This window comes from Macaca thibetana, chromosome 7, assembly GCF_024542745.1.
Source record: "Macaca thibetana thibetana isolate TM-01 chromosome 7, ASM2454274v1, whole genome shotgun sequence".
Lineage (NCBI taxonomy): Eukaryota > Metazoa > Chordata > Mammalia > Primates > Cercopithecidae > Macaca > Macaca thibetana.
Window position 1 is genome coordinate 118,052,843 of NC_065584.1, and position 15,479 is coordinate 118,068,321.

General features: G+C 44.5%; 1 protein-coding gene across 1 annotated transcript in view; it reads left to right on the plus strand.

Annotated features, from left to right (window-relative positions):
- Positions 1-15,479, plus strand: part of RYR3 (ryanodine receptor 3) — a 566,751-nt gene that overhangs the window by 332,838 nt on the left and 218,434 nt on the right. Inside the window, exons 24-29 of the mRNA XM_050797588.1 lie at positions 1,117-1,276; positions 2,740-2,887; positions 3,771-3,976; positions 4,530-4,704; positions 12,238-12,446; positions 14,550-14,725. Coding sequence (XP_050653545.1) covers positions 1,117-1,276; positions 2,740-2,887; positions 3,771-3,976; positions 4,530-4,704; positions 12,238-12,446; positions 14,550-14,725 — 1,074 coding nt within the window. The remainder of the gene's footprint in view (positions 1-1,116; positions 1,277-2,739; positions 2,888-3,770; positions 3,977-4,529; positions 4,705-12,237; positions 12,447-14,549; positions 14,726-15,479) is intronic.

The window sequence follows — 15,479 nt, forward strand, 5'->3', positions numbered from 1 at the left end:
TTGTATTTTTAGTAGAGATGGGATTTCACCGTGTTAACCAGGATGGTCTCAATCTCCTGACCTCATGATCCGCCTGCCTCAGCCTCCCAAAGTGCTGGGATTACAGTGTGAGCCACCACGCCTGGGTGCCATAGATACGTTTAAACTCATATTCCCCCATGGCTCTGACAATCTGCTTTCCTGAGTTTCCCTCCACAGTGTACCCCAGTCTTCTCCATTTACACGATGTGTCTACCTAGAGCTCTTCCACTTCTTCCCGTTATCAGTCAATTTACAGACATTTGAGGCTGTGACTCTTGGACTGGACAGCTAACTGCTAAGATCACTTTAAGTTCAAAAATTCTCTGACATCTTTTTTTTTTTTTTTTTTTTTTTTTTTGAGACAGAGTCTCGCTCTGTCACCCAGGCTGGAGTGCAGTGGTGCGATCTTGGCTCACTGTAAGCTCGGCCGCCTCCCGGGTTCACGCCATTGTCCTGCCTCAGTCTCCTGAGTAGCTGGGACTACAGGCGCCTGGCTAATTTTTTGTATTTTTAATAGAGATGGAGTTTCACCGTATTAGCCAGGATGGTCTTGATCTCCTGACCTCATGATCCGCCCACCTTGGCCTCCCAAAGTGCTGGGATTACAGGCATGAGCCACCGCACCGGGCCCTTTTTTTAATTCCAAAAGTAAAAGTTTAGCCTTTACATTTCGACTGAGTGATTATTCTGTGCTGCTTTATAAGAAGACATTTGCTAACAAGACCTTGGTTTTGACTTCTTGTGTTTTTGTAGTGGGATGATGGGCTTCTGGTAATGTTGCAGCATATTGAATGTGCCCATTATTTGTAGAGAACAGAGGTAGTTTTCTTAGAAATAAAGATGGTTTGTACTGACCATCTGCTTTTTTCAAGTCTTCTTTGAAATATGTTATGTGTGTTGGGAAGGAGGGTGGTAGATTGGGGGCTTCATCTATAGACTTGAAACAGAGCTGAGCTATTCGTTCAGCCAAAGAGTGGGACCTGTGACTGTAGCCTTATTTGCATAGCATTCTTACCATGTGCTCTTGGTCTAAAATCTGGAATGAGAAACTCATGGAGATCTGTTAAAACTGTGTACTTTTACATTTACTTGTAGCTATATGATGTCCAATGGCTATAAGCCAGCCCCTTTGGATTTGTCTGATGTGAAGCTGTTACCTCCTCAAGAAATTTTAGTGGATAAGCTTGCAGAAAATGCGCACAATGTTTGGGCAAAAGACAGAATAAAACAAGGATGGACCTATGGCATCCAACAGGTAAGAAATGCTGGGTCAGGCATGCTGGCAAAGTTAGAAGATAGGACCATCCATCCACATTTTGCTTTGGTGTGTGTTAGATCAGAAGGAAGAGGTTGCCTTTGCACTGTGTCCCTCACACGTCAGTGTGTTCATTATTTATGGAATCATGGGGCCGGACAGAATTTGTGATGGTCACATCATAGCTCAGCAGTATTTCTGGGATGGTCCCACGTATCTGCTGGTGAGGATGAAATGGAGGGGAAGCTAGCCCAGCAGAGCAGCAAACCAGCTGCCCAAAAGCTTTTACCTCCTTACTTCAGTCCACTGGACCAACGATTTCTGGACAGAAGTCTTGGCCTGAGCAGGAGGCAGCTTGAAAGCCAGAGCACAGCAAGAAATTAGATAGAGTTCAGTCCCAAACCACCTGGCACACCTCTTTCCTTGAGATGGTTTCTCCCATCTTAGTAATCACTAGTGGTAGCGTTAGTATCAGGGAAGTTCAGGTGCGGCTATGTGCACATTAGTGAATTCATACTGGAGCCTCCAAACCTGCACACATCTGGAAGCCAGGAAGGATACAACTGTGGAAACTATGCGGGGAGGAGGAGCAGCAGAGTGAAGAGGTTCAAAACAGCATGTTATACTTAAGAGTTTGGATGACTTATCTGTGCAATTGTCCCTATTGTCTTCTTAGTCCCTCCTAAGGAACTGAGAGGGACATTACTACAAATGTGTGTCCTCTGCCATGAAATGAACACACTGTGGCTCTGCCACCATTTCCCACGTTTCTCCATGAAGGCTTGTTAAGCTGTCATGAGGAGGCTATAGCAACCTAAATCATGACATGATCTTTCACAGGGAAATCATTATACAAATCTCCATCTGCTTTGCCTTGGGAATGGAGGTTTCTAACCAATTCTGTGTCGCTTCATTTTATTCACAGGCTAGTATTATTAAAAGCATTTTTGTTTTGTTTTGTTTTGTTTAATGAGACTCTCACTCTGTCACCCAGGCTGGAGTGCATGACCTCAACTCACTGCAACCTTCATCTCCTGGGTTCGAGTGATTCTCCTGCCTCAGCCTCCCGGGTACTCACCACCACACCCAGCTAATTTTTGTATTGTTCGTAGAGATGGGGTTTTACCGTGTTGGCCAGACTGGTCTCGAACTCCTGACCTCAAGTGATCTGCCCACCTCGGCCTCCCAAAGTGCTGGGATTACAGGCATGAGTCACCACGCCTGGCCAAAAGTGTTTTTTGATGCTAGCTTTGAGCATTAGTAAAATGTTTCCATTTATAGTCATTTAATCTGGAGAAGAAGTGGCAAGTATGTACATTGGTAAATGTGAAGGCACTGAGGGAAGTGCTCATAGACCTAGAGCCGCCAGAAAGCCAGGACTGTTGCTGGGAATATGTGAACAGGGCGAGCTGTGGTGAAAGTGAAATGTTTTCTTGGTACTTTTTTTCTCTGGCTTCACATAGGATTTGAAGAACAAAAGAAATCCCCGTCTGGTGCCATATGCATTACTGGACGAGCGTACCAAGAAGTCAAACAGGGACAGCCTGCGGGAAGCTGTGCGCACTTTTGTTGGTTACGGATATAACATTGAGCCATCAGACCAAGAACTAGGTAATGAGTTGAGAGTGTTTATTCTGGCCCCAGTTTACTAAACAGGTCCTCCTCTTGGGGTGTCCTAACTTCAAATAGGTCTAACTTATACTATTGGAAATAGTCTTGGGGCTGAAGAGCACTAGACTAAGTGGTATGATTTTTTTATTATTATTATTTGGGAGACCATGTTTGATGTAAACCATCATCCCATTGACAGATTTTCTGCAATGAGGACTTCTGTGAATCATTCCTACAAGGAATAGGTGATCTTCTGGGGTAGCTGAGCTTTTCAGAATACCTGATCAAAAACCAAGTCACTGATTTTTGCTCTTATTTTCCAAATGTGTGAATATCAGCTTACTTTTAGATCAGGTAATCACATCTCCAAATTAAAAGCTTGTTCAGATTAAAATCTGAACAACAGCTTAAAATTGATGAGCATGTTATCGTCATCCCGCGCCCCAGGAGGTATCGTAGGCCACATGGGCAGAATTGTAAATCATTAAGGGGATTGTTTTGAAGTCCAATCTGGGTTTATACCTTTGCTCCTCTGTTCATTGGCTCTGTGACACTGAATAAATGATTTTACCTCTTTGACCCTGAATTTCTTCATCAGTAAAATGAAGACAGTATTAGCTACCTCATAGGTTTATTGTGAGGGAAAACTGAGAAATGGTCTCTAAAAGACCTACTATGAAGCAATCCCTCAGTCAATGGTAGCTCGTATGGTGATGATAATGATGACCTATTATGAACAGAATGCCATATTGGATAGTAGTTGACCTATGGTCAGTCTCAGATGTTCTCATCAAATTCTTTTGAGTAGTGCTACTGAATTATTAAAGGCCTATGTTTTCTCTTTCCCTTCCACACCCTCTGTTCGCCTTCCTTCTCACAATAGCTGACTCGGCTGTGGAGAAAGTCAGCATAGACAAGATCCGATTTTTTCGGGTAGAGCGATCTTATGCAGTGAGATCTGGAAAGTGGTATTTTGAGTTTGAGGTGGTGACTGGAGGAGACATGCGAGTTGGCTGGGCCAGGCCAGGCTGTCGGCCTGATGTCGAGCTGGGGGCCGATGACCAAGCCTTTGTGTTTGAAGGCAGCAGGGTGAGTCCATATATCTAGCAAACACACATCCTCAGACCAAGTTTTCCTTCTCCAAACATTTTTCTGGAAGCTCAAATTACTGGATCTCTGACTTCAAAGTGAGTGGCCACCACCACTGGCTAATGTAAACATAGAATGAGCATCGCCTGGTGACTGTTTCTTTGCTCTTCACTCTGTTGAAGGGGAGCACTGTACCCCAAATCCTTTCTACAATCACCTTCATATCTGGTTTTGCACCCAAGCCCATTGACTCCACTCCGGAGGTGACACAGAGATCACTATGCAGCCAGTATGTCAGGAAATCTTACCAGTTTTCCCTAGAGAGAATCCTGATTATTGCCATGGCTGTGACTAGAACCAGAGACTTGGGCTACCTTGTGTGTCTTGGTTTCATTTATAACATAGACCACTCCTCCTTGTTGGTTATCCTTGAGTGCCCCCTGGAAGTCATGTACCACTACTAGTTAGGAGATAATGCAGATACGGTCATTTATCCAGCTGCAGGGGCCTCTAGAAACTCCATTTCTCTAAGCCCTAGAGTCTTGTTTTCTAGGGCCAGCGTTGGCATCAAGGAAGTGGGTATTTTGGGCGTACGTGGCAGCCAGGAGATGTGGTCGGATGTATGATTAACCTGGATGATGCTTCAATGATCTTCACACTGAATGGGGAGCTGCTGATCACCAACAAAGGCTCTGAACTTGCCTTCGCTGACTACGAGATTGAGAATGGTAAATCTAACACCCTCTGCCAACCCCAGCTCCATGAGGCTGGAGAAAAATACAGGGAGAGCTGAGCGAACTCCTCTACTTCCTTATTTGGCCTACGCTATCCTTTGCCCATTTGAAAATCCTAATGTTGAAGACGATCCCTTAGACTAGCAATTTCAAAGATTTGGGGAGATAATAGTGATAGTTGGTGTGTGCAGCGTACATATAAATTCCGAACTCTCAGATGCGTTAACCAGGAAGCTAATTCCTTGCCCTGTGTCTTGGCATTTTAAGATTCTCCAGGTTTCCCAGTATTACAAAGAAAATGCTTATTGTATATGACTGATGTCCTTGACAGGAGAGAAAAATCAGTGAATTAAAGAATTATCCTTTTATTCTGATTTGAATTGTCAGTCTGCATGTTTGTTTAATTGAACTTGATGCTTTGAAGAGAACCATTGAAACACGAAAGTTAGACTTAGCTATTTCCTTGAATGAAATAGAATTTATTTTGAAATTCAGACACACTGTGAAACCCAACCAGAGTTGCATTTTTTAATGTCCATGAATAGACCACAGTCAGGGGCATGCTTCCAGCTACACAAAGGAGGAATTGGAGCTTATTATTTCTTGTCTATGTAACTACATTACGTACACAGGACTCTTAGTATATAGGGGAAACAGTGTAATGCAAGTCTGTAGACTTGCTCCTAACAAGCTCATTGGCTCCCAAAGCGTATTTGTTTGACCTCTCTTGGCTTTACTCTCTTCATCTATATCGGAGAATATAAGGATTGATGAAATAAAATCTAATGTTCTTCACAGATACAAAATTCAACGGCAATGACTTAACACCTGCTGTGTGAATGCCCTTATGCCTAGTGCTTTGCCAAGCTGTTTCCTCCTCACGGACGAGAAGGGGGCTGTTCTGGGTCAGGAGACCTGGACTCTCACCCTGCCTCTGCTCCTGCCTACCCAGGACATCTTAGTTGACTTTATTTATCCATTTGGGAACTCGTTTTCCTCTCTGTAAATGTTGAAGGCTCCTTGTAGCCCTAAATTTCTGAGACTTTACAGAAAGAAACATTTCCTACCTAGAGAGCTAAAACGATACAACTGCATAGGAAGAGAGCACAAATACATGAAAGTGTGTGTATGTAATGTACATGCTCTTTCTAGAGCGTTTTTAGCTTTATAAATGACTTTCGCACTTTTTCTCAGACACTTGTTGTCTAAAACATGCATATTGAACTGTACCTTTCAAGGTTTTTCTAAGAGCCAAATATTTGGAGAAATAAAAATCTTACAAGTCATATTTTCCTAAAAAGATAAATGACGAAAGTCAAATGGGGTCATATTTTAATGCCTTCCGAAGAGGTTTAAAATCAAAGTTTTAAAGAAATAACTCTGTTTTTGAAGACAGGTGAGAATGATGTTGCCAGAGGAAGGAATGGCCTGTGTGCTGGTTCAGAGGCAAAGGAGAGGATTTCTGTGGGTGGACATCAGGACAGTGTACAAGGACCACCAGGTGCTTCCCAAGCACCCCCGTCACGCAGTGCCCTCCTCCTGAGGCCAGGAGGAAAACAGCCTCGGAGATTCAGGCACATCTCCAAGGAAAGTCTTTCTCTGGGATAGAAAGAGTCCAAAAATCAGGGCCTTTTCCAGGCTCTACTATTGTGTGAACTGGAAGAGGGTACTTGTCTGTTGAAATCTGAGGAGGAGATAAGAATCTCGTATGTTGTGCAGAGTTACAAGAACTTTGTAAAGTCCAAAGCCTTGATAGTCAACGTATGGTCTGCTTGTTAGCAATGAGGAATCTCAGCCCGACCCCAGACCAGAATCAGAATCTGCATTCTGACGTGACACTCTGGTGATTTGCATGCACACTGAAGTGTGAGAGCAGAGTGGTCTAAAGCATATGCAAATGTGGGTAGTAGCAGTATTCAAGTAGCAGTATTCAGGAGCTCATTTGTTAGTTGTAAAAAAGATGATAATGCAGAACAGTAAGTTATCAATGGTGAGTGACTAATACAGAATGAAAAGTCTATATGAATGGGATTTGAATTGCATGTTAAATAAAGAATACAAGATGTCTGTGTAAGGAGAAGGCTAGTCCTGTCAGGGGATGTAACAAGAGTAGTTCTGTGGCTCCAGGAAGCTACAGGAAAGGGTAGAAGATTTGTGTTTGGAATGTATGGATGATGACGCTGGAAAGGTAGATAAGGTGCAGATTATAGGCTCAAATACTGAGACTCAGCCTTTTCGTTCAAGAAACTATTGTGTTCTCTGAGCCAAGCACCCTTGGACTTCACCCTCTAGGAAATGAGGGGCCGTTATGGGGTTTGAGCAGAGGAATACTCAAGGGGAGGGATATTTGAGCATATCCCTGCTTTTAGAGAGCATCTGTATTGTAACAGAAGTAATGTTCCATAGGCCTCTTGTGTACAGGGATGTGATTTGACCTTCAGAATAACAAAGTCTTATTAGGATGCTGTTTAATAATAGAATTGTACGGTAATGTGTTAGCACATTATACTGTCGCATTACAATGCACTTTAATAACAGAGACAAGATGATTGGAAAGCTCTTTCAGTTCTGCAGTGGCTTGTGAGTTGGTGGAAGGGTAGTTATAAGGAAGTCGACGTGCCATTCTTTGATAACAGTAGCCCAAAGGCCTGGAATAACCGCATAGCATCTCTCTTCTCTCTGTGTCAAGTGGAAAGAGGTAGCAATTCTTGCCTTGAGTTGTTAGGAAAAGCATCTGTTGAAAATAAAACATGTTATGCATTGTAGCGCCTACCACCCCGCACCCCATAAAGCAAAATGCCCTGCTTGCTTGTGTTGTTCTGGTCGCCAGCATGTCAGCTTTGATTTCAGCCATTACCCCAGTGGGAGCTGGGCCATGGGAAGCCTGTTGCCCTTCTGGGGAAGCAGTGCGGGCAGATATTTTAGTTCATGGCTGTTTTTACCTCTGGCTTACTTATAAGTTGTCATTTCCATCCTCTTATGCATCATCGATTATATGCCTTTATCTGCTTCATTAGAATTTTCTAATTAATGTTCCCTCCCCTGGTCCCTGGACTGGACCATCACAGCTCTCAGTGTTGTCACCTAGAAGTATCTGAGAGCCCAGAAGCCTCCAAGGCAAACCCTTTGCTGTTAGCCTTCTCTTTTCCTCTGTTTAAAGGAAAGGCAGATAAAATCCGGAACATCCTGCTAGACCTCAGAATGTGACATCGGGAAGAGGCTTTGGTCTCCTGCGCTGCCTCTCTGCCAGGCGCTCCCCCGAGGGCCATCCTGCCTCCTGTTACAGCTTTGGTGTCTGCAGGGGCAGCCTCCCAGGCCGTTCCTGCCCACTGACCTGTCGGGTTTAACAGATGCCTCGTTTCTGTTGGCAGCTTTTCAATAGGCAGAAAATGAAACTTATCTGCAGGAAGTGTCACTGCCACCTGCAGGCACACACGCTGGTACCCAGGGTCCCCTGTCATTCTCTCTCCAGATGGGTCTTGTGTTTCAGAAAGTGGCTGTGGCAGGGGAGTGTGGCCTATTGTTTCCTTTGTTTTCTGCAAGGTTTGTGACCATCTCCGTGTTGTCCTGTAACTCTTTCTTTGCAAAGCTTAGCAGGAAATGGGAAGGAAGGGGTACAACATGTGCTGCTGGACTGAGACTCCCAGAAACACCCCAGGAACGGTCTGAGCGGTCATCTACCTCCCTGTCTCTAAGATGTCAGCTTTTCCCTTGCTGGTAGCTCTTCTCTTTTTTGTGTTCCTTTAGTTTACAATGGTTTGAAAATGGATCTCTCCTTTGGATTTTTGAGAGCGCTGGTTTCTTTGCAATCTCCTGGAATTATAAGATTGCCCTCCTGCTCTCCCTCTTCCTAATCAGAAAACCAGTATGAGGCCTTATAACACCGAGTGTATCAGAACTGGGGGTCCTCTACAAAATATAAATGCATATATTCTTGCCATTGCTTTCCTGGGACGAGAACTTCTGTATAGAACTTGGCTGAAGACTGTGCCGTCGGCAGATTTTCTTCTCAGACCTCTGCGGAGTTGTCAGCATGATTGTATCTATTAGGCCGCATGTAGGGAGGTGGCATTCTTTTCCCTCTTATTTTTTGTCTTCTCCAGTCTCATTTGAGGCTATGGGTTAATGAAGCTGTGTGCAACATGGAAATCCTTCTTGATGACAGTCAGATAGTAATGCCACATGACCTTGCCCAGGGGGTCCTTTTAACCAGGTGAATTCTGGAGTGCCACGTGGTGGGCTGTGTACAGGTAGCCCTTTAAGGACCCTGGAGCGTGTTGCGGTCATGGGTCTCCATCTGTCTAATCTAGAGACAAACAGGTGAACTACCTGACACGTTGGAAAATCATTTGAAAAGCAGTGTAACTGATACAAAGCAAGTTAGCTTACATGACAATTAGGAAGCAGGCATCCTGGCCTCAGTCCGCATTGTTTGCTGTGGACTCCTGCTCAGGCAGCTTCGTTCACATGCTGACTCTGCAGTTTACCAGGTAGCAGATGTTGAGCAAGTCCACTTTCTAGGTCTCAGTTTCGTCATCTGTAAAATTGGCATAATAATGAGATATATCTGCAGAGCACGAAGCCTGACATTTACAAGGTATTTGGTAAATATTTGCTATTGTGGTTTATCATGCCATGGTTGTTCCCCCTTATCTATCTTTCCTGAAGAGTTATAAAGTTACAAGATTTTTAAATGCCTCAAATAAAGAAGTTTTAGAAATGCAGATATTAGCTAGATCCTCCTTAGCCAAGTGGAGGGAGCTGATTAAATGTATCTAGTTATCGAATCATTTTCTCCAGGAGAAAGCGCTGGTGCTTTATGAGAATTAATCTTTCCTCTCTGTCCTTTCGGATGTTCTCTTTTCGGACTCAAGCCTTAGATTTAGCTTTTCTGGTGCTGTTTTACAGACCTGTCCCAGCCGCGTCCACTTAGCCTCCTGGAGGTCCCCAATACTCTGTGCCTCCCATTGCTCTTGCATCCATGACTTTTGTTACACCCTGTCTTTTCCCATGGAGTGTGCAACTCTCCCTGTAGAGAAGGCTTCTGCCCCACAGGGGCAACACTTTACTCCCTAGTGAATGCAGTCCTCTGGCCCCGGTCATAACTACCGTTTAAATCTGGGGCATTCATCCCCTGAACGCTCACTCCCTCTCACACACTGACTGGCAGCTGGCCTATGACTCGAGGATAAAGGATGTCATCCCATTTTGTCACTTGCCCTTCCTGTGATCTTGGTCAAGTCCATTAACTCCTCATGTCCTTAGTTTTAGCCTTATTAAAGTGCTGTCCTCTCTACTGATGCTTAGGAATGAGGAGGAGCTCAACATCCTTAGGAAAAAAAAGAAGTCTTACGCAATTATTACCTTTTCCCCCTTACATTGTCAATGGGTCTGTGACTAGGACATTATTTTTATGTCCTGAGGTCAAATCCTCATTGTTGCTGCTTCGCACTGAGGCTTTCACCCCTGCTGCTCACTTATTGCACCACCCAGGTTCATGGAGAAGAATGGAATAGGGAGGTTTTCTTAAGCTGTCCTATTCTGTGCTCACATCAAGGCTGGACTGTTTCATGATCTTCATGTTCACGGCTCCAAAATAAACCTATACTGGTGGCTTTCTTGGTTTAGTTACCTCCCTTAGTAGAATAACCAAAATACTGTCTTGAGATTAGGGATGGTTTACGGCAAACACATTCACTGTTTTATATTCCGTACCTTGTCCCCACTTCTGTAAGCTCCTTGGGGTTGGGATAGTTTCTTCTTCCTTCACATCTTGTCGTGGCACATAGCAAAACCATCTTTCCCAACAGGGAGCCTAGAAATTTTACTGGCAAGCAATTCTTATTCCACACTGTAGTCAGATTTCCAAAGGTTCTTTATTTATAAACATGTCTGTCTATAGAAAGGAAATGGTTTCATCCATTGCAGCCCCTGTCACAAAAATACCAGAAGCATAGTGCTCAGGATGTTACACGCACAGGTATGCAGCATCCATTGATTAGTCCATTGACTGTCCTGAGAGGTAGGGGTCCTAGTCTGTCCTCTTGGCAGCACTGCGAGGAGGCTTTTTGTACAAACATCACTGCCGGTTTGCTAGGATCACATTGATATTCTCTCTTATTTAGACACGGTATTAAACACATCTGTATCCTAAGTGAGTTTATAGTTTCTAAAAGCAACCGCATAGCTTGCAAGAGATTTACATTTCACTTATGTAACTTATTATTTACATAGAAACTTCGTGGCTTAGATAATAGTATATAAGCCTCCCATCTAGGAAGAGGGCATCTTGGCCTTGGTGTCTATGAAAGAAAGTTTTTACTGTTCGATGTAAATGCTCCCAAAATTGGCCTTTAAATGTCCCCTGAAATGACCACTCTTATCCTAGGGAGTAACACCGCTTTCTTCTGTAGGGACCTCCAGCCCCTGCCTCATCCAGCAGCCCCAGAACTACTCCTACCCTTCCAGGCACGCTCTGCAGCCTCCAGCTGTCCTCCAGCCGCCTCCCTGCCTCTCACATCCTCCCAAATCCAACATAATTAGCGCTTTTCCCTGTGTTGCTGATTTGTTGGTCCACAATTATGATGTATAAATAGTCCACAAACAAGAACACCAAACAATTTGAACTTCGGCTTCGGTCTGTTTTGAGTGGTAGTTTTTTAACATGATCGGGCTGCAGACGTGAGCTTGGAGAGATGATAGCTGTAGGAAGGAAGAGAAGAGCTTTCTCTGGCTCCTGCTTGAAACTCTGCCTTCCTGAGTAGGCAACGAGGAGGACCGTGGGCTAGGAGACTGGGTGTTTGTAAATTGTATTTTGTTAACAAGCGCAATCATAGTGCTAGCATTTAAAACTTCTTAGAATCCTACTCTCAAAATGTGAAGGACCTCTCATGTCACTGGGGAAGATGCTGGGGTCCAGAAAACTTGGGCAACTTGCACCAAGTCATTTTTTTTGTATTTTAAATAAATTTTATTTTGTATATTTAAGGTATACAATGTGATGTTATAAAATACATAGAGATAGTTAAAAGGCTACTACAGTGCAGCAAAATAACATATTCATCATCTCACATAGTTACCTGCCTTTGTTTTTGTGGCAAAAATCTCACCAAGTCATTCTTTAGGGTCACTGCATTGTTTTGGGTAGTATTTAAATTTTCCCAGGGCCTAAGATCAGTTTTAACTAAGGGACAGATAAAGAATTTCACTTTTTCTCTTACTGGTTTTGCCTTTCCAGTTGATATTTATTTATATCTTAAGAATATTCTTAACTGGATGATTTTTTTCCCAAATCATTTTGAACCAAGCTCACTTTTCTTTCCCGTGTACCATGGGCAGTGGTGGTCTCCATGTGGCCTCCTGTTGTGGATTTTATGTGCCAGGAAGGAAGGAAGAAAGAAAGAAAAAGAGGATTGTGTCCCATCTGTCCTACTGGGAGTCAAAGCCCTTAAGGAAGAACAGATTCAGCTTCCTCACAGTGTCCTGGGCTGGTGCCCTCGGGCTAAAGCAGGGCTCTCTATTCTGCAGGCTTTGTGCCCATCTGCTGTCTGGGGCTGTCTCAGATTGGCCGCATGAATCTCGGGACAGATGCCAGTACCTTCAAGTTTTATACCATGTGCGGTCTCCAAGAGGGCTTTGAGCCTTTTGCTGTCAACATGAACAGAGATGTTGCTATGTGGTTCAGCAAGCGCCTCCCGACGTTTGTCAACGTGCCAAAGGACCATCCACACATAGAGGTAATGTTACACAATGTGTATGGCCCTGGCAGGTCAGGTGGGCCAAGGCCCGAAGCTCCCCCTAAGTCTCCTGTCAACAGGCAGCTGCTTACCTAAGTCCATGCCCTGGCCACTTACCAGCCACCTCCCCGCTGGCCCTCAGAGCTGCAGTTGCAGGCATCTTAATTGGGGCCGCCCAGTGGCATCTCACGAGAGACAGCAGCCTTGCACATACAACCCTGCAGATCGACTCTCAACATTTTAGTCCACCGCATTTGCTCTGGATGTTCCTATACTGTATTGTCATAGTAATATAGTATCTGGAGACCTTAAACCTTTTTTTTTTTTTTTTTTTAAGTTCAGGCTGGGTGTGGTGGCTCACACCTGTAATCCCAGCTTCTTGGGAGGCTGAGGTGGGAGGATCCCTTGAGCCCAAGAGTTCGAGGCTGCAGTGAGCTATGATCACATCACTGCACTGTAGCCTGAGTGACAGAGAGATACCCTGTCTCTTGAAGCAATTCTTTTATTTAAAAAATTTAGGCCAGGCGCAGTGGCTCACGCCTGTAATCCCAACACCTTGGGAAGCCGAGGCGGGCGAATCACGAGGTCAGCAAATCAAGACCATCCTGGCTAACATGATGAAACCCCATCTCTACTAAAAATACAAAAAATTAGCTGGGTGTGGTGGTGGGCACCTGTAGTCCCGCTACTCGGGAGGCTGAGGCAGGAGAATGGCGTGAACCCGGAAGGCGGAGCTTGCAGTGAGATCACGCCACTGCACTCCAGCCTGGGCGACAGAGCAAGACTCCGTCTCAAAAAAAAAAAAAATTGAAAAGTTCAGTAGCTATATTCAAGATTATGTGTACTGAACATGTATGTTCTTACCCACCCGTGACTTGATGTCTTGTAGGACCTATTTAATGTTTAGATGGTGTTGCCAAGATTTTAAGCTGACGTGTGATCATTGAGTAATCTATCCCCATCTTCTAGGGGGAGCCTAACTTTGGTTCTGGCCCTACATCGACTTAGACTTGTCTCTGTTTTGGTTCACAGACCATGGTTTTTCCATGGTGGGTGGGGGAAGAGTGTTGATTAAAAAAAAAATGCCAGACAGATCAGGCCCGTTGCAGCTGTAGTCAAGGTAGATTCAATGGTTTGCTTCAACCTCACTGTAAGTTCCTTCACTCATCCTCCCATCTGAATTCAACAAGCATCAACCTTAATGCCCCACTTCTTCCTCAGTTAAATAGTAGAGACTTTTATTTCTCTGATTCCTCCCTAACCATTACTTTAGAAGACTGGCTCTTAAACTTTTGGAGGTCATAAACCCCTAGAGGTCCTCTGCTTAGAAAAATATAAAAACCATACAAATATGAAGTATTCTCATAGGACCCAGGACACGAACAGCTCTCCAGAGAGCAAAGAGAGGCTCAGATTGTAAGAAAATCATTATTGTAAGCCTCAGTTCATTTCCCCTGTATCCCTGCATTTCCCTCTCCACACACATTGCAAAAATCCATTTCTGACCTTTTCTCCCCCAACTGTGCCCCCTGCAATGCTTGTGCCTAGGAACTGCAGCTTTCTCCAGTATTGGGAGGAGGCTCCAGGAGCCTCAGCCTTCAGACCATAACTGTGGCAGAGATGAGAGCTGGGCTGGGTTGGGAGGGTGCCCTCCTCAGGAGCTGGACATCCTTCCTGAGCATTGGGATTACTTTTGCCCCTTCCCTTAGATGTTCTCATGCCCAGTGACAAGCACAGCCCTTGGAAAGATTATCTTCTTTAGCCACTTGCCCCCTGCTCTCAAAGTTTAGCCTCTGTGGACACTATGCTGTGTCTGCCAGATGCCACCCCACTCTGGTGCATTTATTCTCCACCCTTGGCTTTACAGAGAACCCAGTGAGCATGTTTTTAAATCTCTAATTTCCCTAGCCAGGAGCAGATCTGTTTCTTCCTACAGGACAAGGCCCAAGTAATGATGAGAATCATAGTTTGATTATCACTGGACACAACTTACTTCTGTAGTTCACAGAATGCCTTGCCATGTGCACGTCCACGAGGGAAGAAGGGACTGGGTCGAGGTCAGGCCCTTTGGTATGTCAAGGTAAGGACTCGTCCTGTTTCCAGGTCATGAGGATTGATGGCACCATGGACAGCCCTCCGTGTCTCAAGGTGACCCATAAGACATTTGGCACACAGCATAGCAATGCCGACATGATCTACTGCCGCTTGAGCATGCCTGTCGAGTGCCACTCTTCCTTCAGCCACAGCCCCTGTCTGGACAGTGAAGCTTTCCAGAAAAGGTGAGGGTGAGGCCTCCAGTTCTCAGAGGCACTCGTATCTGCTGTAAAGTGGGCTTTCTGCTTTTTACCCTAACTCAGCACACAAACTCCATAGATAGGGTTCTCTCTGCCTTCAGCCAGGTTAAAAAAAAAAAAAAAAGAGGGAATGTGTGTGCACACATGTGCATACAAGTACACGTGTGTGTTTGTGCCGTGCATAATTAAGGTGCCAATCATGCTAAACAGATGCATCTGGTGGTAAAGTTTCTGCTCTTCTTGAACTCTGGGCCCCTACCTTCCTTGCTGCCCACAACTCCTGTGTTTTGTGAGGGCATAAGAGGGTGCAATTATTTTTGGTGTTGTGTGTAATTAGAAGTTTCTGGAGGCAGATACTGCCTCCTTTGCATAACTATGGGCATTGTCCAACTCTGCAGCTGTGTGATTCATGGGCAATGTGTCTTCTTTCTTCCTGATAAGGAATATATTCCTTGCTGTCTTTCTTTCCCCTGATGTCTATTTTTAACCATTGATGTATGTCTGCTGCCTAGAGCCGTCTTGTTGGGGTTTCCTCTAGAGTTTTGCTTTCTACCAAGCTTTTAAACAAGCACAGCTGCTTGAGAGAATAGGATAACCTATTCAGAGGTATCCCTGCTTATACTATTGCAGTCTTCCATCCTCACTCTCAACTTACCATCTAACTTACCATCTGGGCTGAGGGATAAGAGTTGGGAGTTGCATCCCTGCCTTGTGTTAACAGCTTACAAATGAACAGTCC